The sequence below is a fragment of the Lacerta agilis genome, chromosome 11 (genome assembly GCF_009819535.1).
Source record: "Lacerta agilis isolate rLacAgi1 chromosome 11, rLacAgi1.pri, whole genome shotgun sequence".
In the NCBI taxonomy this organism is placed as follows: Eukaryota; Metazoa; Chordata; class Lepidosauria; order Squamata; family Lacertidae; genus Lacerta; species Lacerta agilis.
In genome coordinates, this window is record NC_046322.1 from 33,750,207 (window position 1) to 33,772,842 (window position 22,636).

General features: G+C 39.7%; 1 protein-coding gene across 1 annotated transcript in view; it reads left to right on the forward strand.

The window, feature by feature from the left end:
- Positions 1 to 22,636, forward strand: part of ADGRV1 (adhesion G protein-coupled receptor V1) — a 236,135-nt gene that overhangs the window by 55,236 nt on the left and 158,263 nt on the right. Inside the window, exons 34-53 of the mRNA XM_033164758.1 lie at positions 3,184 to 3,314; positions 4,088 to 4,187; positions 4,739 to 4,918; positions 5,439 to 5,602; positions 6,273 to 6,366; positions 8,072 to 8,150; positions 9,268 to 9,406; positions 10,123 to 10,264; positions 10,701 to 10,963; positions 11,431 to 11,606; positions 13,002 to 13,126; positions 13,384 to 13,550; positions 14,231 to 14,377; positions 15,251 to 15,358; positions 16,494 to 16,746; positions 17,339 to 17,461; positions 18,935 to 19,157; positions 19,967 to 20,171; positions 20,839 to 20,985; positions 21,461 to 21,716. Coding sequence (XP_033020649.1) covers positions 3,184 to 3,314; positions 4,088 to 4,187; positions 4,739 to 4,918; positions 5,439 to 5,602; positions 6,273 to 6,366; positions 8,072 to 8,150; positions 9,268 to 9,406; positions 10,123 to 10,264; positions 10,701 to 10,963; positions 11,431 to 11,606; positions 13,002 to 13,126; positions 13,384 to 13,550; positions 14,231 to 14,377; positions 15,251 to 15,358; positions 16,494 to 16,746; positions 17,339 to 17,461; positions 18,935 to 19,157; positions 19,967 to 20,171; positions 20,839 to 20,985; positions 21,461 to 21,716 — 3,222 coding nt within the window. The remainder of the gene's footprint in view (positions 1 to 3,183; positions 3,315 to 4,087; positions 4,188 to 4,738; positions 4,919 to 5,438; positions 5,603 to 6,272; positions 6,367 to 8,071; positions 8,151 to 9,267; positions 9,407 to 10,122; positions 10,265 to 10,700; positions 10,964 to 11,430; positions 11,607 to 13,001; positions 13,127 to 13,383; positions 13,551 to 14,230; positions 14,378 to 15,250; positions 15,359 to 16,493; positions 16,747 to 17,338; positions 17,462 to 18,934; positions 19,158 to 19,966; positions 20,172 to 20,838; positions 20,986 to 21,460; positions 21,717 to 22,636) is intronic.

The window sequence follows — 22,636 nt, forward strand, 5'->3', positions numbered from 1 at the left end:
TGTATGTGAAAGGTCATCGTTACCGTTTTTGGGAAGTTTTCACATAGGTCACCATTGTTGATTCTGTGCTGCTGTATGCTTGAGCTTTCTTACTTTTCTTTCCCGCATTAATGGCTCTCATGAACATGTCAAAGCAGCTGTAATCTGACATGCTAAGAAGAGCCATCAATGAGCACAAGGAATTAACACAAACTGTATGGTGACCTTCATGGAGTCTGTTTGCCACCAACTACGTTTTCTTCACACACACACAGACACACACACACACACACACACACACACACACAATGTACTGTGGAGCTGAATAACTTTTTGTTACAGAATTTAGAGACCGTAGTGAACATTTAGCTTCCAGGTTCTAAAGTTTTAAGAGTACTTTAGCTTTATCCAGACACGTTCATTTAAAAAGAATAATCAGCAGATATTCAAAAAGTTCTGAAATGGCTAAACATTTCCTTTGGTGTCAAGCTTTCATTTATATTAATTAGTGCTGGGGGTCATCAACATGTTTCCATATTAGGAAAATCCAGCCCATTTAAGGTGCTCCCTCCCTGAAACAGGCAGAACCTAACCTTATTACTCATCCAATCTGCCATCTTGGTTGCACTTACAGTTTCCTCAGTTCTTTACACCTATCTCAGAGACCCACCTTTCTACTGCTTCCAGCACTAACCTGTTGTGATGAGCATCAACCCATGTTGATGAAGGAATGAAGGTCACCATTCTGTCATCAAGTGATGACTTTATCCTCAGATTGTGTATCCTAAAGGAATTCAGCTGAAGCAGGGGGAGCTATTCTCGAGAAATGGTTTTGAGGACTGCAGGCCATGATTTCGGAATTATGTAGATGACAGTTTTTTAAATAATAATAATAATAATAATCCCTTCCTTCACACTATCTTTCAAAAACACACTCCCTTTATCCATTAGAATGAGGGAATTCTTAACATGTGCCCTTGTAATTCTACATTGCACAATACTGTTTCCAGTGGTATCAATCTTAGGTGTAATAAAAGCAGATAAAATGTCATCTCCTCAAATGATTGCACTACACACCAAACTTGGCCATGTGCCCCAAGATTTCCACTCATTCAGTGGGGACTTCCCTATCTCCCATTTTATTCTGTTATGCCATGTATGATCAAGTTGAGATTCCTGCATTACAGGGGGGTTGCACTAGATAACTCTTGGGATCCCTTCCAACTCTGCAATTCTATGATTCTCTCCTCCCCTTGTTCTAGGGGTTTCCCCAACCCTCTGAAGCAGATTTGGGGGTGGTTAGGATATGTGGGGTGGGGGGGGTGAACAGTGGAAAGCCCCATTGCACATGTGGAAATCTTTGCATGGACAGGATGCATTAATTGGATAGTGCTAGTTACCATGGTCCAATACTGCCATCATTAAAGGACTGGAAGTAGCCTGTAGAGGCTTTGATTTTTATTATATCTCATGTATATGAAAATCCATGGACATGCTCATTGTCATGCAAACACCATCAGACACATTGAGGACTGTTCCTGACATCACATGTTTTAATTTCAGTCTTAAAAACACCTGTGACTGGACAGTGCCCAACGTTGTTCATATTTGTAATGTCAGAAGGGCCGAATGTAAACATGAAATCTGATCTCAACCACCATCTGATGTGGTCTTCTTTTAAACAATTAGCCAGCTACACTCTGTATCATAATGTGTTTTATTACGAATAATATAAAATAGTGCTGTAAAATGGTGTGTTGAACTATATTGAATCTTATTTGTGCATTTTGCTATTGTAGGCTTTTTTTACACACATATTCAATAATATAAAAACAGTTCATAACAATTACACTTGCACAATAGGATGCTCTATGTTTCTAACGTGTAAAATAAATGTTCTCTACTATATTTACATCTTCCTTCCTTTGACCCATGCAATACTGTATGTACTGGCAAACTGAAACTTTGCTCACCTGAAAAAATGCAGTAGTAATACATAGGCAGCATAATTGTGACAGGACCATAGGTTTTCTGCAAGTCAAAACCATTATTTATTTATTTAAATTAAAAGGTAAATTTTGCATGTTAACTTTTTGTGCATGCCACTGTGTATACAGTTCTTGGTTTATTTATTCACATCAGTTATACCTCTTTGCTTATTTCAACATAGATGCTAATTCTTTACAATATCAGAAGGGGGTGGGGAACAATTTTACTATCTGGGCAACATTAACCCATGTTGTCCTATTAGCAAAACTGTACTCCATCAAAACCATTGTCATGTCCATGCAGAAAACTTGTGTTCCTGGCATATACTTCAAGTCTTATATATATTACATGTACATTAGATGTGTATGCATTACACCTATACTTATATTCACATACTGAAGTATGAATGAGCAATATCTGTGCACGTGATATGTCAAACACAGGTAACGATTAACTTTTTGTGAACTCTTCCCTCTGAATTCAAAGAAAATTGTAACACTGATGTTATCATGTAAGTTTTAACTGAAATAAATGGAATTTACAGGTAATTACAAGCATTTTTCTGCATGCATTGTGTAACATTCCACTACAGTGCAATGTTACATTATATGTATCTTTCTTGTAAAAACTACTTTAAGTAATCACATGAGACAGCTAGTACATACAGCATTTATTTTTTCTTTTAGTTGACAGGAGTTTATTTTTCTCCCTCTTGCTGTTTTTTTTTTTTTTTTTGCATGTTCTGGTGGTAATTTGCTTTCAGTTGTGTTTATACTTAAATTCTTTGCATGAATTTATATATTTCCCCGCTGCTTTCTAAAGACAGATTTTCATGATTTAGCATTCCGACAAATCTGGGTCTTTTTTCACTAAACTAATTCATTAATAGGGTGTCTAAAGCAAGGCTTTCTATATATATATACCTGAGATTTTGGTTTTTTTTTTTTTTTTAAGGATGCTACTGTGATTATTTCCTTTACAGTTTGCATGCTTCAGGGTCTTTTAAGAGCAATTCCAGCAGTGGAAACAACTCACCAAAAACTTCTCATGCACATTTGCCATTATAATGACTTGGAGCTGCTTAAGAGCACTTGGGTATACTTGAAAAACTTCTGTTTGCTGCACTGTACAGGAGAAGTTCCCGGTGGGTTATACACAAAATTTGCATCTCTTTCCTTGTGGTTACTATTGTGTTCTGCTTTCTTTAATTCCTAGGAGAGTTGCTGTCGTTTCATGTCCTAAGGACTGCCCCAGGAGCAGGGAATGTCACTGTTGATTGGGAAATTGTTGGGCCCCACTTGGAACATAATTTTGAAAATGTTTCTGGCATGCTCCTTTTTTTGGAGGTAACTACAAAATGACTACATAAAGAGGAAGGGTGAATGGCTGCAATTAGGCACAGCAGATTGCTTTCCTTATCAAATTGCTTACTTTACTGTCTTAGAAATCCAGTGCAAAGCTCTTTATCAGGGTAGGGATCGAGTGGTTTGGATGCCAACCTGTTTCATCCCATCCAGCAGAATATCATGGAACTTCTATTGCCACATTGGCCTTGTTCTGAGAATAAATTGTAAGAAAGGAATTTCTGCCTTTGTCCAGAGTCAAGTTCTATTTCCATTGAATGCTGTTCACCAGGGTTGGAGAGCCTATGGTTGCATGTGGATGGGAGCCCAGAGAAAGCAGAAGGGGGGAGGGGGGCAGGTAACTGAAATGGATGGAGTAAAGAAAGGAGGAGAGGGAGAAAGCCTTCTGTAAGCAGTCAGTTTAGAGCCCTTGTAACAGTGATCTCTCCCTCTCCAAGCAGGAAGTCTGCTGGCAGAAAGAGAGAAAGATAAAATGGAGTTGCTCCACCCTGCTGTTAACTCTGGCTGCTTCCAGCAGCAGTATGTGTGCCTGACATATTATCCCCAAGGGTTTGTGGCGCTTGAAAGTAAAAAAAAAAAAAAGTTCCCACTTGTGCTGTGCAAGATGCTACAGTACCAGTCCTGCCTTGTGGTAAAACAGCTACAGGAGATATGGGGCTGTTGTCATCTGTAATGGAACTGAAGATGTCTTAACTGTTTATAGTACTCAGTTGTCCATTGCATAGTGGTTCACTGTTTTCTCCCTTAAATAACAGGGATCACTGAATGCAACATTTTATGTTCACTTGTTGGATGACCATATTCCTGAAGAAAAAGAAGAATATCAAGTGATTCTGTACAACGTTAGAACTCAAGGTAACATCAGGTCACAATGGAGAAACAGCAAATTAGGGCTCATCTGCACATGAGTGCTTATTACTTGAGCACTCAGCATTTTGTGGTTTACATGTATTAACAGATTCAGCAGAATGTATTAAGCACTGTGTCTGAAGTGATGTGATGTGCTAGTGATGTTTTGTCTGTTAGTGCTTGATTTGTGATGTCACAAAGGCAAGTGATCACATCATAGTACAGTGATCAGGTGAGGGATATGTCTTTGTGGATGTTGATGGCAGTTGCCCGGGAACTGCAGAGCAGCAGGGAAGGACACTGGCCTCTGCCCTAAGGACCACTAGGAGGCTGCAAACTCTGCCTCCCAGGTGGAACAGCCTGCTTTGACCTTCCCTGCCAGCCCTAGAAGGAACACTTATAAGAACTTTGACTTTAAGAGATAGTGCTTGACTTAAATTATAGAGTTTGCAGCATCTTCAAGAAACAACTAAACTGATATTTGGGCTATTTAAACAACAACAAAATATCGTGGGCAACTGTTCTGATTAACATGGTCTATTGATTTTGTTTTCCAGGGGTTGCTGCTTCTGGAGCGGCTATGTTGGATAGCCAAGGCTATGAAGCAGTTTTGACAGTAGAGGCGAGTGATGAACCACATGGAGTTCTGAGTTTTGCTTCTTCATCTAGAGTTGTTTTGGTACAAGAGGGAAATAAAACCATTCAGCTTTTCGTTAACAGAGAATTTGGATCTCTAGGTTGGTATGTGGAGTGGGTTGGGTTCTAAATTAATTTTATGTATTTAATAATGTTTGCATGTCTGTGTGTGTACCCACACATACACACACACACACCTTTTTACTAGCTCAGATGGGGAACCTCCAGCCCATGGGAAGAGCGGGTGGGGTGAAGAGATTGTGTGAGGGCGTGACTGACTATTTTTGCTCTGGCTATATTGCTGTCTGCTTTAGCCCCATCCATAGTTGGCAGATTATCTCTAAGGGCACCACCACCAATGAATTGCGATGGAATATTGTATCAGGGTGGAGATGGAATTGGAATATCTGGAAAGAAAATGTGTCTGAAATACTGAACAGGAGCAGATTTTAGTTGTTGAGTGTAAATTACTGTTTTTTTCATAAATTTGTCACATACGTAAGTCATTTTACCTACCTCTCTCTTCCACAAGAATATATGGAATTGACAAGAGTTATTTATGTCTCTTCATGTTTCATCTCCCTTGATTAGAATTATAGCTGAACTCTTTTCTTTCACTAGGTGTTATCAATCTCACCTATGCCACAGTTCCAGGATTTCTTGGCATAAGGAATCAAACCGACGTGATTTTGGCTGAACCAGGAGTTGATTACATACCTGTATCGGGGTCACTGCTTTTAGGAGAAGGTGAAACATTGGCTACCATAAATGTTACTATTCTAGAGGTAAATAGTAATTCCGTTCAACACCAGAAAAAAAAATGATTCTGATGGATGCAGGATTTAGGCCATAATATTTTAAATATAACAGAGTCATATTTATGCTATGTATATTTTATTGCTGTATGGAGGTAATTGTAGATGCAACCACCCACCCATGGTTGATAAGTCATGAGGAACAGTTACAAACAGAGATATGAGATGCATACAAGTGAGATCAACTGGTTTATTTGGCTGCAGTCACAACCAGTGTGATGTGATAATGGATCACTACACATTTTTCATTTTCAATCTCTTGGCTACACTATGCAGCAAATCTTCATTGACAGAACCAGCTCTTGTCACTGTTACATCATTTTAAATTACATCATATATTATTTTACATATGTTATGTGAAGACCCACCTGAGGGCAGGTAATTAATTATCTTTTGGGAGAGAAAACTCGAACCACCTTGTGTAATAAGTGTTCTAAGGCAGGGGTGGGAGCATAAGGAATGAATGTCTGATACCTTGCTCCTCTCAGTTTTGGCTCTTGCCCCACCTACCACTGGCATTTGACCCCCTGAAGGTTCCCTACCCCTGTTTTAGCATGTTAAAGAGGGCCTTCTTTGATTATTCTTGAAATGCATGTTAAAATACAATAGCATGAGTGTTTATTGTATTTCTGTTTTTCAGGATGATGTACCAGAGTTACAAGAATTCTTTCTGGTTAATCTTACATCTGTGGAACTTATCATGCGTCCTTTGACATCTTTCCCTCCCAGACTTGGTATACATTTCACATCTTTTCATTAGTGCCACATATATCCAGTAATATAAGCAGTGTGTGACTTGGATATATTTTCTTGCACTAACTTTTATAAATATGAAAGCTTTCAAAATACTTTTCGGTGTGCATCAAACAGCACCTTACATTAAATGCATTGCATTCAAACTGTATTTGCATTTAAATACATTTAAATACAGGTAGCCTTGGTAGGAAGGGATGCGGGTGGCGCTGTGGGTTAAACCACAGAGCCTAGGGCTTGCTGATCAGAAGGTCAGCAGTTCAAATCCCCGCGACGGGGTGAGCTCCCGTTGCTCAGTCCCTGCTCCTGCCCACCTAGCAGTTCAAAAGCACGTCAAAGTGCGAGTAGATAAATAGGTACCACTCTGGTGGGAAGGTAAACGGTGTTTCCGTGCGCTGCTCTGGTTTGCCAGAAGCGGCTTAGTCATGCTGGCCACATGACCCGGAAGCTGTACGCCAGCTCCCTCGGCCATTAACACGAGATGAGCACCGTAACCCCAGAGTCGGACACGACTGGACCTAATGGTCAGGGGTCCCTTTACCTTTTTAAATGCCTTGGTAGGGTTCTTGGTAGAGAAGTGCAGCAGTGGCTCGTCGGTTGGGGTGCAATACCTACGTTAGGTTCTTGGCAGGCAGGTCACTGTTGCTTACTGAAATGGCATGCGGCAAAGGCTGGGCTGTCAGTATAGTGCAAATGCACCAGCAGGAGCCCCGGAGCGTGTGTCCACTGCACCAACCTCCCTACCACTTTACCCTTCCCCCTTCCACCTGACCAGCCTCTTCTGGGAAAGTGTTAGCAATGTACTCAATTCCCCATCTATGTTGTGATAGTGAGGCCAAACTGTTTTGTGAAAAAATGCAAACTGCCCATTCTCCATAATTTCCTCTCACCAAAGCGCCTTCTTTGGAGCTCTTAAGTGTATATGCCACAAGGCCCGAGAACTACAGACCTATGCCACACACTCTTTCATTTGAGTTGTGTTATCCCTTTGTGGTTGGGTGTTGGGTTGCATGATACCATATGCTCTGACATGATATGGAGTGACTGTCATTGAGTTTTCTGCACCAGATCCAGGACTAGGAGTGTTCTGTTGGCATATAAGTAGGGTGGGGTTTTCAAAGATGTAGCTGATACGCGGTGGCATATCTACCGTTCCATTGGTGCAGTTGGGCTTCCTTTAAATCCTCAATCCCTCTGTATAGCATTGCATCCTTAGTCCCTTTCAGCAAGTTACTGACTTGGGCATGGACTGAGTCTGTACTTTCAGTACTCCTAATGCTTCTGGCTGTTTCCAGTATACCTCTAATATTTTATGTTTGACTTCCTTTATTTGCATGTCTATAGACTTGACTGGGTTAATTCATTACAAACTTAAAGGTAAATAGAAAAATATATTGTAGTTCACTTGAGATGTGTATTCTAGAGGTAGCATAGAAAATATTTAGACTTGTGGTATAATTAGATGTCTCTGTCCTATTGCCTTCATTCAGTAAGGACAATGCATCTGCATTCAGAATTAATCAACCCCCATACTTTGTAGATAGATGTTGTTTATTGACTTTGGTTACTCATAAATATACAAATATAGTAATAAATATCCACTGTTCTCGAAACATTTGTGCATCATCCAGAAATCTGAACAGTGCTTAAAATATTATGTGATACTAAAACCTATTTTATCTGTAGATGTAGATGGTTTAGCAGCACAGGTTATTATTGATGCAAATGATGGAGCAAGAGGAGTAGTTGGCTGGCAAAACACAAAGTAAGTCTCATCTTCAGCTTATGTTTGTTTTCAGTTGTTTGAGCACTGAACTGTTTCCTCTGGTGTTACACAGTTGATAGTTTTGAGCAGTCAAGGTCCAGATGAATTCTAGATAAAAGCTATGATCCAGTGGATCAGATACTCCAGAGTATCCTGATTAATCTAAGAGTTTTCCCTTGGAATTTGCTTCCCTCAACTCCTCAAATGCTACTTATAGTCTCCTAAGTTCAAATAGCAGGTTAGGCCCTTTGGAGTTCCTATAGCTATATGTGGGAGCCACTGTGTTATACCTGGGAGATCTTGGTTGAAATCCTCACTCAGGCACTAAATTTTCTGACTGATGTTGAGGTGTGGGTGTGGGAACTATGCATGCTAAATGGAATAGATAGATAGATAGATAGATAGATAGATAGACAGACAGACACACACAGACACACACACGTGTGTGTGTGTGTGTCTGTCTGTCTATCTGTCTGTCTGTCTATCTATCTATCTATCTATCTATCTATCTATCTATCTACCTATCTGGGGATTGGACCTGGGACATTCTGCTTGCAAAGTGAACACTGTACCCCTGAGCTATTGCCCTTTCCCAAGTACAGTGGTACCTCAGGTTACATACGCTTCAGGTTACATTTGCTTCAGGTTACATACTCCGCTAACCCAGAAATAACGCTTCAGATTAAGAACTTTGCTTCAGGATAAGAACAGAAATTGTGCTCTGGCGGTGCAGCGGCAGTGGGAGGCCCCATTAGCTAAAGTGGTGCTTTAGGTTAAGAACAGTTTCAGGTTAAGAATGGACTTCCAGAACGAATTAAGTTCTTAACCTGAGGTACCACTGTATATTAGTGTCCATAACTAAAGTATTTTTGCAACAAGCTCCTCAGCTAATCCCCATTTTACCAGCATATCAGTTGTTGTCTATAAAGTTAGGGTTGCCATATTCCCAAAAGTGAAAATCCTGACAGAGTTGCTGAGCTGCCTGATTCCTAGATGTGTCTGGGGAAACCCGGACGTATGGCAGACCTAATAAAGTATCTGAATATTGCCAATGAAATCATAAACTTGTTGTCAGTACATATAATTGGGAAGGGCTGTACTTCTTTTCCCCCAACAGTTTTGAAATAAGTGAACTAAATGGAAGTTTGACATTAGTGGCATTCCGGGACCGAGGATCTTATGGTAAAGTGTCCTTGTTCTTGTATGCTCAGAATCTGGAAGCACATCAAGGGCTGGATTTTAATTTTTCCTCACAGGTAAGAACTAACCTTAATAAAAAAAAAGTACCAGCCAGCTAATTTGTACCAGCCAGCTAATTTGTTTGAGCAGTGAAATATAATCAGACAACATGCCTAGTTAGAATTCTTAAATTTTAGGGCTGGAAGGAGAAGAAAGGAGAACCGAGACTGCTTTCTAGAAGGGAAAGGAAGCACAAACATATTGACAGGTTAATAATAATAATAATAATAATAATAATAAAAAATCACATATGGAACCTTTTCATATGGTGAGCATATATAGTATGAACATGCATGGACATAAGAGAGGAGGGGGATCGAGCCCACTAACAACCTCTGGGCATTCACCCAAAGGTCAGAACAGACCTATTCATGTATGCTCAATCCACCATATAATCAGGAACCATGAGAAAGGCAGGTTTCACAGCTGCATGGAGAGAGCTTGTAAGTGTATATATTATATATAGACATGTAGGTTCAGTTCTGACCTTCATATAAGTACTTGGAAGTGAGGATGAGAGCCAGATAGGATCACATTCCTGAACTCCACATGTGCCTTGAATACTCATTCGCCATCTGAAAAGGATTTATAATACCTTCAATACTTACCACCACTGGTTTGGAAAAGTCACCTAAGATTTGCATCTTTCTTCCTGTCTTTATTTGTTGAATTTTTATGAAGCATTGAATTTTGAAATGTTCTAAAATACCGTGTCATTGTGTTTTGTTGCTAGACACTTTATTTTGCTGATGGAGAAAGGTATAAATATGTTGATGTTATGATTTTTGATGATGAGATTCCTGAAGGGGATGAGAGATTCCAGCTTATTTTGACAAACCCATCCCTTGGATTAGAGTTAGGCGAAAACACAACAGGTAACATTAACTAATCTTAAAACTAGTTCTGTATGTTGTGGTTACAGAATTACCGGTACATTGTGCAAACCATAGTTAGCCCCAGTGGATAATTATGTGTTTTTCCTCAAGTCTGTTAAATTCCAACAAGAGAATTAGCCAGCTACCAACACTGTTTAATATTTGTGGGACAAGAAAATCAGCAGCAAACAATCTGTGGTATTGTTTTGCAATTAGTTGAAGAAATAGTAACATAGGAGCCTACACTTAAAAAACCATTTGTAATAAAATCACATGTTAAATGTTGAACAAAGGAAAACACATACTTAATAGTTGATTCTAAGATCCAGCATTATTTTGGGGTTTTATAGCAACACATTTGCATTTTTGCTCCTGTATATATGGATAAGATTATCCTAGATGAATTTTAATAATTGCATTCATTTTCTGTTCAAAGCCACTGTTACCATCCTTGCCAATGATGATGGCCATGGAGTTTTGTCCTTCAACAACAGTGAACATTTCTTTCTAAGGGAACCATCAGCACTATATTTAATGGAAAGTGTTGCAGTACTAACCATTATCAGGGAACCTCCTCAGGGAATCTTTGGAACTGTGACTGTCCAGTATCTTGTGAGAGAGATAAATTCTTCTGAAGCATCTATAGATTTGACTCCATCACAAGGCTATATTGTTCTAGAAGAGGGAGTCAGATTCAAGGTAATAAGCAGGTAGTTATTACAAAATGGAAGAAATGTTACTTGGTTTCATATAGGGATGAGGAAGAAATTCCTATTTTAATGAGAACCTATACTTATTGTTTTCTGAACCAATATGCAAAACAAAACTTTGCTTTCCTTCAAAATTGACACATCTCCAAATTTTACAATGCAATTTTCTAACCCAAAGATGTGTTACAATAAACCGTATATTAGGGGAAAGTACAGAGTAAAATGCTTAGATTAGCAAAAAGTAATTCAAAAACAGGTTTTTCTATTTTTATATGAAAATAAGATTTCATTGTCTGAAATGTTACAGTCCAGAATTCCGCCATTTTAGTATGTGTAATGTGTAGTACAGTTCCAATATAATATAGTGAAGTTGGCATCTAGCTACTTTCTGTTTTGAAAATTCATTTTCATTGTCTATGCAATAATTTCACTCTATACATTTGTTTTCTCTTACAGACTTTGCATATAACTGCCATACTAGATACTGAACCAGAAATGGATGAACATTTTGTTGTTACCCTGTGCAGTCCAACAGGTGGAGCCAGACTGGGCACAAGAGTAGAAACCTTTATCACAGTGTTGCAGAATCAAGCCCCATTGGGACTTTTCAGTATCTTCCCAGTTTCAAATAGGTATACCAGCAATGCCTTCACAGTAAATGCCACTTTTTGTTTGTGAATAGGATATTGTCCTTCATTTTATGTTGGTTCAGTTATTCATTTTTAAAAATTTATGTTAAAATACTGATAAATGTAGATGCTTATAAACCCGTAAGTCAAATATATCTGAGATATATCATTAAATACACAACTATAAACACTGATATCATTACATATATTTTCATTTTCATAACTCAATTAACTCTTATCAGCTCTTAACAAAACCAACTGTGTTTTGTTTATTACCTCCTAATCCATAAATTTCACTCACTTTAGACAATTGTGCTAGCTACCATACCTTGATAATCTATTCTTTAATAGTAGATGTCTTTGGATTCTACCAGTGTTTTGCATCTAACTTTTCTTGTAGATGTCCATGAATCTGTTTACTAAAGAACAATTCTGTTTTCATAAAAATACCTTAGAAGACCCAAAGTAAGATGATGGGAGTTATGACACTTCATAGTTCGTCATTTTATTAATTGCATTTACAGGGTGGGATCCAGAATATCCCTTGCATGAACAGACATGCTCCTTCCATTTGAGGAAAATAATGAAATCCAGAGGAAGCTCCCACAGGAGGAAGGGGGAAAGGGAATTTTTTTAATTTTTATTTTTGCTGATTCCCAGCCTGTACCACCTCACACAGCTTTCCTTGTGGCATAGGGGACAACAAGGGAAAGATGAATCAGGAAAAAATGGTCCCCTCCTTCTCAATCACAAACATTATATGAGCGGAGCTGCTCATGGGACCTTCAAATCTGAGTCACAATTCCCACCCCACCCAGGACAGTTTGCACAGCAGGGTATATCTACTGCATATGTAATAATGTGTGTTAATTATCTTATTTGGGGTGAAATAAATAATATAAAACCTTATAGTGATTTTCTTTGATGTTAGTGCAAATGAATTTTGTCATCCCTATTGTAAGTACAGTGGAACCTCGGTTGTCAAATTTAATCCGTTCCAGAAGACCGTTTGACTTCCGAAACGTTTAACAACCGAGGCGCAAAGGACTGTCAGCAATGAGAAAATGGAAAAACACGCAGTGGAAGCTGTTCAACTTCCAAGGTGCATTTGAAAATGGAAGCAATTACTTCTGGGTTTTCGGTGTTTGGGTTCTGAAACGTTTGGCTTCTGAGACGCTCGAAATCCGAGGTTCCACTGTATTATTTTGCAGTCAGATTCCATAACTGGTGGACCTAGTGGGTCTTTTCACACTTAATGTACCCAATCCCATGGTTTGGAGGATTGAATATGGAGGATGGAACAGGCCTCAGATCCTAGTTTTGTAAAGGCGTTCCACACCCTAGTCTTATGAAGGACATTAATTTCTTTACTTTAGTAATGGTCTCCATAACTTTTAGGACAAATTCTCTCATAATTGAAGAAGCCAACACTACAGTCTACTTGAAAATATCCCGGAGCAATGGGATGAACACATCAGTGAGTGTGGAATGGGAAACACAGTCTGATACTGCATTTGGGATAAGTAAGTCAATTCATGAGGAGGTTTTTTTTAAAATTAAATATTACAAATTGGCCTAATAAAACAAGGAGAACTAAGTTGTACCCAGGAAATGACTTGACCAATGTCACTGGCTGTAAATCTATCACTGTTTTCTCTGCTGCACACTTTTTCTTCTTTTGCATTTGAGATGAGGCAATCACTTCTATAATATGGGTTTCTCTTTCTTTCCCCCCTGCCAATCCACACGGTAACTGGTGCATGTTTTCTTCTTGTTGCAGAAGGTGGATTAAGCGTGTTGTCCATTTTACAAAGTTTTGCAGAAGAACCAATATCCAGCTGGTGCTTCTTTGCAGCAGGGGACTCTCTATATGGCATATTGTTGCGGATGTACCCAGCTGTAAATTCTTCAATATTCCAGTGGCGGGGAGTTTTCGTTCCTGTTGAGGTATATATACACTGTTAGAAAACAAAGTGTTCCCATGTGAAAATAAAATGGAAAGAACATCACTCAGGAATAATCCAGATTAATGTTAGCACTGTTTCAGGACATACAACAGTAACAGGGAGCCAGTGTCCAACAACATCTGGTGGGCCTCAGGCTTCTTGAACCTGGATCTCTGCAGGCTTCACATGTTGCCAGTTGGGGCAGGGCAGGCAGGGCAGAGCTGCTCACCTGCTTTCTCAACATCAAGCTAAGGCACAAGGCACGGAGAGCTCAGCGTGGTGCCAGCACAGTGGCAGGAATGTTGGATTGGCTCCGCCAGTGCGCCTGCACTGTGCTTAGCTCTCCGCACCTTGTACCCCACCCTCTCAGCAACTGGCAGTGATGCTCAGTGTTGGAAAAGTAGGTGAGCAACTCTGCCCTGCCTGCCCTGTCCCACCAACCATTACTGCATGCTGCACCCAGGCCCTGCTTGTGGGTTTCCCATAGGCATCTGGATGATTATCTAGATGGACCTTTGACCTGATCCAACACTCTCTTCTTACATACAGAGAATCTCCTTTGGAACCTGCCTTCATCTCACTTTAATATAACATTAAATAAATGTTTTTGTTTTAAAACAATTGTTCGTGCATGGTACTAAAAGTGCTTAAGTCATCGACTCCATGATTCCCCCCCCTTAGGATTTTAGTATTGTGAATCCTCATCAATGCATGGCATTTCAAATCAATGGTGCTTCCTACCTAATAATTACTCATGGTGGAACAAAACAAGATAGACCTTCTAACAACACTGTGTACTCCTTCACCCCTGGATTCCAGATGCTACAGGTAACATTTTTAGCTCATCCAAAAGTCTTTTAAACGCAATATACTTACATAGATTTGGTGGAGTGCATTCACTTTCAGCATGCTTTCCTGTGATAGTTGTCATAGAGCTGGAAGTGGGTCCAAACTGGGCTGGAGTAAGGGGCATTCACCCCTTGTTTCCCCAATTTAAATCAAGCTCTAAGCAGCTGTCAGGAAAACCCCCTCCCCGCGGCGTGCGGCGTCACGGGAGCATTTAGAGTACAGGGATCCATGTCCGCTGTTTACGAGCTCCGCCTCCCCTTCTTCCAGTGGGAGCTCGCATTCCTTGCATTCCTCAGGTGGGGAAGGAGAGGTGGAGACAGGAAGGCGATGCAGGGGCTCAGAAGGGGTCAGAGAGCCTCAACACCACAGGGAAGGCGGGGATAGGGGTCAGGTTCCCACGCTCCGTGGTAGGTTACAGGAAGGAAGGGGGGAAACAAGGAGGGGGTTTAGAATCCTGAGGCTTTTGTGCTGGAAGAGAAACCGAAAGACTTCATTCCTGGACACTGTTGAGTACTGAGATGGACGCTTGAGACTTTGCTTCACTGTACATAGCTTTCACAATAAAGAACTTAGTTTTTAGAAGTTCTTTGCCTTGGCATGTTACTCATGAGCAACCACTGAGCGTCCTTACAGCAGCAATTAGGCATAATGGAGGAAATGACAGCTACCTGTTTTGTATCTGCTTCCCATCCCCTCTTCAGTCACAGACCTGGGTCTTTAAAATTTCATTGGGCCCCTGCACACCCGTCTCTTGCCTTCTGTTCTTCTCCATTCGCTACATTATAATACAATATTAAATAAATTAATGTGTGTCTATGCCCTGAATTTGATAAATCTTTTTCCCCTTTGCAGATCCAGACCATCTTTGTGCCAGATAGCAGTGATATAAAGTTTTTCAGTTTGGACCAAAACCACTACTTGGTTATTGCAAGTTGTATGCCTGAATCCAATTCTCTCCAGGTTGAAAGATCTTCCTTATTCTTCCTGTATAATGTGTGCTTGTTCTTTAGACTGTTGAGATTAACATATTCAGAACTTTTGCAGCATTCTGAATTGTTTAAACCAGGGGTCCCCAAACTAAGGCCCAGGGGCCGGATGTGGCCCAATCGCCTTCTAAATGCGGCCCACAGACGGTCTGGGAATCAGCGTGTTTTTACATGAGTAGAATGTGTCCTTTTATTTGAAATGCATCTCTGGGTTATTTGTGGGGCATAGGAATTTGTTCGTACTTTTTTTTCAAAATATAGTCTGGCGCCCGACAAGGTCCGAGGGACAGTGGACCGGCCCATGGCCGAAAAGGTTTGCTGACCCCTGGTTTAAACATCTGAGTAGAAATAATGTACCAAATTAAATTTGATGTAATTGAAGTAAGAACATGGGGGTAATTTCTGTCGTTGTTCAATAGTTTGTAAATTGACTGCAGATGCTTATATATTTTCATAAACAAGATTTCTAAAGCATACCAATAAATATAGCTAGAATAAATATAGCTAGAATAAGCTATATTATTTTGGAGTTGTCAGAGGTGCTTCTTTGCTTACTGACTAAGCTGCTTGTTCTGGTATAGACAAATAATAAGTTACAAATTTGGGTTGTCTTGGACTTACATGTACCATATTTTAGCTTTCTGTTTGTAAGTACTGCATTTGTTTCTGATACTTTCATGAATGCCTCAGTTGATCAGTCAACCTCAAGCTCATTTTGAGAGTGTGACTTACAGGAGGCATATCCCGATTCTTCATATCCTAAATAAACACCATGCCAGTATTTCATATGTTTATTACATTTATATCTCATTGTGGCATACATACTTCACCTCATCCCCATTTTATCCTCACAACAATGATCCTGTGAGGAATGTTAAGTTGAGAGTGAGTGAGTAACTGGACCAAGTTCACCCAGTGAACTTGATGGCTAAGTGAAGATTATGAACCCTGATCTCCCAGGTCCTAGTCCAACACTCTAACCACTACACCACACTGGCTCTTAATGACTTGATGCTGGGCTTAATGACATTTTAACATGACTTCTGATTTCTCTGTGTATAGTCTTAGCTGTAACAAGAGGTGTTTTCTTCTCCCCTCATTTTCCACAGATTTTCCTCTGGGATAATGGCATCTTTAGATTCCATCATCAGCTCTCTGTGAATGGAGTTCTAAGCATGGATCTTTTCTCAAGGGGAGGCACTACATATCTAGTTGTAGCTCCATCAGACACCTCGCATGCTCCTCTTTTATACCAGTGGTCAGATAACAAATTTAGAAAGCTTCATGAACTGCCAATCAATGGCGTAACAAGAGTCAAAGCCTTCATTTCTGGATCTGACATCTACCTAATTTTTGCAAAAGGTATTCATACAAACAAGAGCTGTTTGACAGAAATACATTAAGATTCAGCTGTTACTATGGAAATGGAAACATGAAATGGGAACGGAAATTACTTCTTTATGACTCTTATCAAGAAAATGTTTCTATGGCCTCTTTATTATATAAAAATCTTGTCCTTGCCAATGTAAGGTACACTTATGACATTGAATAATAAAAAATGGTAATAGTAATATTATTTTTTCGTCTATCTTGCCCTTCCTTCAAAAGGAGCTCAGGATGGCTAGCAATGCTCAAATGTGCAGCATATACTTTTTCAAGAAGCACATCAGAAGCCAGTAATTTATAATTATTTTGATTTCTACGTTTTATTTGATTTTTAATTTTAAAAAAATCTTTCTTGAATACTTTCACTTAGGAATAAATTAATAAATAAAATCCCAGATGTTGGTCCTATCTGTGGTTCTAGTTATATCATACTTTTGCTTTTCCTGAGATACATAAAATAAATATTTTCAGGTACTACAGTGCTAGTCACTATGCAAATAATTACTTGATAATCTGGCTAAAATATTTGCATGCAAGCTTATGCTCTTCCTCTTCTTATTCTCCACAGGGCCCAGCAATACATGTGAAGTTTTTGTGTGGGAGACAGGACAACCTTCATTCAGGCATTTTCAGTCCCTTTTTATAAAAGCTGTAAATGAAATCCATACTTTTGTCCCACCCTCCGGTGTAGGTATGTGTTTTTTTTGGAGGTCCTCTTACAGCTGGCTTCCACAAAATGCTTTCCCAACACCAGAGGCATAGCGAGCCGCTTTGCCGCCCGGGACAGCAAACTTGAAGGCACCCCTCCCCGGGGGGCAGTGCACCGCTCCCTAGTGTGCGCACCCTGACGTTACAACGCATGCGTTGTGACGTCACAACGCATGCGCAGCCTCCTGGGTGGACTGTGCATGTGTGGACATGCGCAGTCCACCCAAAATGGCAGGTGCAATCGGCCGGCGCCCCTTCCGACCGGCGATGCACTGCACCACGCTGCATTTTAAGGCTGCATTGGGCGAACAAGATGGCGGGCGCAATCGGCCAGCACCCCTTCCATGCGGTGCGGCAACCTTTAAGGCTGCAGCGTGAGAACAGCAGCACAGACGCTATGCTGCTGTTCGCACGTTGCAGCCTTTTAAAAGTTGCCACGCCGACGGTGTCAATCGCGGGGGTGGGGTCCTCCCCCAGAGTGTCAACCCCCCAGGGTGGTACCCAGGGTAGACCCCCCCGCCCCCTTGCTCCGCCCCTGCCCAACACTTTGTATCATCTCCTTGTTGGAAAAAGCATGTACCATATTTTCCAGAGTATAAGACAACTGGGCGTATAAGACGACCCCCAACTTTTCCAGTTAAAATATAGAGTTTGAGATATACTCGACTGCAGATTCTCCACCCAGCATATAAGACGACCCCCGACTTTTGAGAAGATTTTCCTGGATTAAAAAGTAGTCTTATACACCAGAATATACAGTACATGGCAACATCATGTATAAATTGCACAGATATTCCTTTTTGCTGTGCATGCATGCTGAGAGATGTTGCAGTTGGCCATGGTTTCTCAGTGTACAAATGCAGGACAATGATTGGGATACAGTTATTCTGGTGTCAAAAGGTGTTTGAAGGTCTGAACCTAGAAGGATACTTAATGGGCATGATACTTAATGGGAATGTTTTTGTTGTTTTGTTGCTGATATTACCGTATTTTCTCTGCATGGCATACTAGCTCTTTGTAGTATCATGGAGTTGCATGAACATGAAAATAGAACTAATATACTGAAGGATAATGATGCCAGGTTTAGAAGAACCAAATAATTTAATGCAGGAAACAATATTCCTATGAAATCAAAATAAAATAATATTAGACAGAAAAATAAAGAGTTGATGAGACAGAAGTAATGTTAATTGCTAAAGCAATCTTATTAAGGCACAGCAAGCATTTCATTATAGTTGAAAACCATTCTTTTCTAAACTTTATTTTTCATATTCTAAAAAATAAGTTGAAAACTTTACTTGAAGTAAAAATATAAAGAGGAATTAAATGTTAAGCAAATGCTTAGATGTAACAAGCATTGAAAGCAAACTAACCAACTAGCTCTTCTTTTCTTTCAACATAAACATTTTAAATTTGTCCCTCTAAAGTTCTTCCCTTTTTCTGTTTCTTGATGCAGGCCATTTGCTCTTTGCTAGCAAGGATAAATCAGCTCTGTATTCTTGGAACTCAGAAAAAAACCAGTTCTCTCTATTGCTGGAAGCCCCTTCTGCCAATCATTTCACCACTGTCAGTGTAGTGTCTCTTAATTCCAACAAAAGTCTAATTGTCTTGTCTGCAGAATCCTACTCCTATGTTTATGAGCTGACTTCAGTCTCCAACCAATCAGATTTTATACCGAGGTAGGTTCCTGATTTTATCCATTGACTTACAAGAAGACGGAGTGAGTTTTTCTTGTCTAGTTTTAGTTGTAATGTCTAAAACAACTTTCATATCCACAATCTTCCTTCTCTTCCCTTTGCTTTAACTTTATGGGACCCTTATATGATCCTATAATCTACACATCAGTTCTGCCCTTTGGAATATCTAGTGAATATGCTATAGTCAGAAAGCTATGTACAAATCAGTCATTGAGAATACTATCTGTGGAGCTATGTAGAAACCCAGGATAGAGTAGGCAGGGGAAGGGGAGTAAACAGACATGCTGTAGTAGGAGCCAAAATAGTCAGGATAGAAGCCTGATCTGCATTATACATTTAAAACAGTCTAATACCATTTTATACAGAAATGGTTTCTCCCAATGAATCCTGGGGATTGCCATTTAATAAGGGGTTCTGAGAGCTGTTTGGGAGACCTCTGTCGCCTTCACCCTGGTGGTAAAAGTCTCTACTAATCTGATGTATTGCTCAATCCAGTCAAAAACACTTCCTCCGTCTTCTTCAGTTCAAAGGAGTTTAAAGTTAAGGTGTGTTCTACTCATAACCATCCCTACTACATGCTGGCTCAAAAGAGGAAGAAAATACAATATAAATTCTTTGCTTAAAGTATGTATGAGTAATATGTTTCTTGTAATGCTACATACAATACAACAAATGGTAACTGAAAACTTAGGAGTCAAATTTATACCTTTTAATTATTATAGTCTATATAGTTGTCTTGGATAACTAGTCTTTAATTATAATTATGCTGTCTATATGTGTTTTTATGCTAGTTCAGGTGAACTGATATTTGAACCTGGAGATCAAGAAGCTGTGATAGCAATCAATATCTTTGATGACACAATCCCAGAGGAAGAAGAATTTTTTAGAGTATGGCTGAAAAATCCAAAAGGTGGTGCAGAAATTGGTCCTAATGGTTATGTTACCATAATTATACCACCAAATGATGATGCCCATGGAGTTGTTGCTTTTGCCCAGGTTATTGAGCTATATTAGAATATATTTGCAATAGACCAATATCAGAGCATGTGAATACTTAGATATATTATTCTGATGCATGATTATTTACACCTTCTTTATATGAATGAAAATAATTATGTTAGGTGTAAGGCTACATAAAATCATGTCTAAATAGTTCCTCCTTGCAAAATAGCCCACCATGTTATTCACTGGAACTTGGAGCTTTTTATCATGTAATTCACTTAGCTTATAATGGAACAAATTATAATAATACATGAAATTAAACTTACTGCATTTGCACCTCTTAGTTTAGGGTATATATATGGATTCCACCTCCCTTTATTTTGTCTACAGAACAAACCTGAGAGGTTAGTTGGTCTGAGAGAAAATAGCTTGCCCAATGTCATCCACTGAGCTTCACAACTAAGAGGAGCTCAGACCCAGGTCTCTAGTCCAAGTCCACCATTCTAGTTGCTGCTCTATGCTAGTTTCCTGAAAACATATGAGAACTTGGACTATTTTAAAACATGAAGTTAATGTCTATGTAAAACTCCTTATATATTGATTTGGAAATTAAACATGAAGAATCAAGTTTTTCTCCCCATGCTACTTAGCTGTAACCTTTTTTATGCATTCCTGTTGAAGTTGCTCATATGCTTTTCTACTTCATTTGTATGTTTTTTAGAATTCTTTATTTAAACAAGTAGAAGAAATGGAAAAGGACACTTTGATCACCTTGAATGTTGAACGCCTAATAAGTACCTATGGGCGTGTTACAGTACAGTGGGAGGCCCATGGGAGCATTAATGATATATTTCCAACTTCAGGGGTGGTACGTATTTTGTCAAGCTGAACATTAGTTGCAGAAAATGTGTAAATCTCTAATTACTAGTATACAAGCAATCTAATTAATCACTATGTTGCATATGTAAGCACTAAAAATCATGTTTGCTGACAGGTTAACAGGATAAAAGTTTTCTTATGTTGACTTGTGATGTCATGGATAATGACTTGGTCATGTGAAATTACAAAAGCAGTTTGGTTTCCATTGTGAGCAAATGCAGCCATTGTGAGCTCATGAGGGGCATGAGACCATGTGGGATATGAACAAATCAGCCTCAATCATGAACTACTTCTTGCATGAGCAAAAGTACAATCTGCAACATGCCTAATTTAAGCCTATTCATTTCAATGGATCTACTCTGAGTAGATCTTAGTTGAATTCAATCTACTGTTTCTGAATCAATGTTTTATCCTAGGTTGCTTTAAGAACATTCTGTTAAATATTTCCTCCTTAAAATCTTTAGATTACATTTTCGGAAGGTCAAGCCTTGTCCACGATCACCTTAACAGTCCTTGCAGATGTCATTCCTGAAGTTGCAGAGACCGTGATTATAACTCTTACTCGTGTAAGCACTATGGGAGTTCTGGATCCCAAAAGAGGAGCCACCATCGATCCAAACAGAGCAAAAGCTGTACTTTCCATTTTGCCTAATGACACTCCTTACGGCACAGTAGGATGGCATACAGACTCTCTCTTTGTTAAAGTAGCAGAACCTGAAGGTGAGTCAATTATGTGATCCTCCTGTGAAAAGCACATTCTCCCATGGTGGTAATTTGTTTTAACCAGCTTTAATATCACCATTTAAATTGCTGTAACCAGTCCTGGGACCTGGTGGTGATGGGCAGATTTCTTTATGAGGGCACTTCAGCTTTACAGAGCAGTCCTGATTGGGGGCAGGGAAGAAAAAAGAAGGACATCCACCTATTGGCTTGTGCCAGCTGTTGTTTCCCTTGTCCTCACGACATCAACCCTGAGGAGCCTGAGGGTCCAAAGCTGCCAGCAGCCTGCCCCTTCCTTGTCTTAGAAAGTTTGGGGACTTTCATCTGTGGGGAAAATGCTGGCCACAGCTTTCAGCCCACCTTGGTGCAGCCCAGGCTTCCACAGCGGTGGAGCCCACTATCCACTGGTGCTGTTGCTCACTGGCAGACAGGAGAAGTTAAGATAGTCCTCTTAGTATTTTTTTCTACCTAACGAGTTTAAAAAAGACACCTTTGAGATGCAGTGATATAGCAGTGAGATCCATATATTTTGACGAGAGAATGTTACAGTATATCTCTGCATCCTCCACGCATGCATTTTGTACTTGCGCCTGAGTACAAAACACCTTATGAGGCTTGCCTCGCAAAATATTTCCGCCTTCTGCTGTAGCACAGGGCTTGGACTCGCATGTTTTAGCCATCTAAATTTGCTTTCAGTCATGTCCAGATTGGGCAGATTTTCTTGGCCCTGTTGATGCAATTTTCTGAATGTAATGTATTGAGTGAGTCATTGCTGTTCAGTTAGCCCTGCTGGATGCTTTTCAAGTTCTGACATAATGAAAGGTAGCAAAGCAAGGCAGATCTGTCCCAACATCCATTGCTGATTCATTGCATCGCAGTGTGTTTCTTCTATTATTTCAACTGTTATTTTGTTTTAAGTA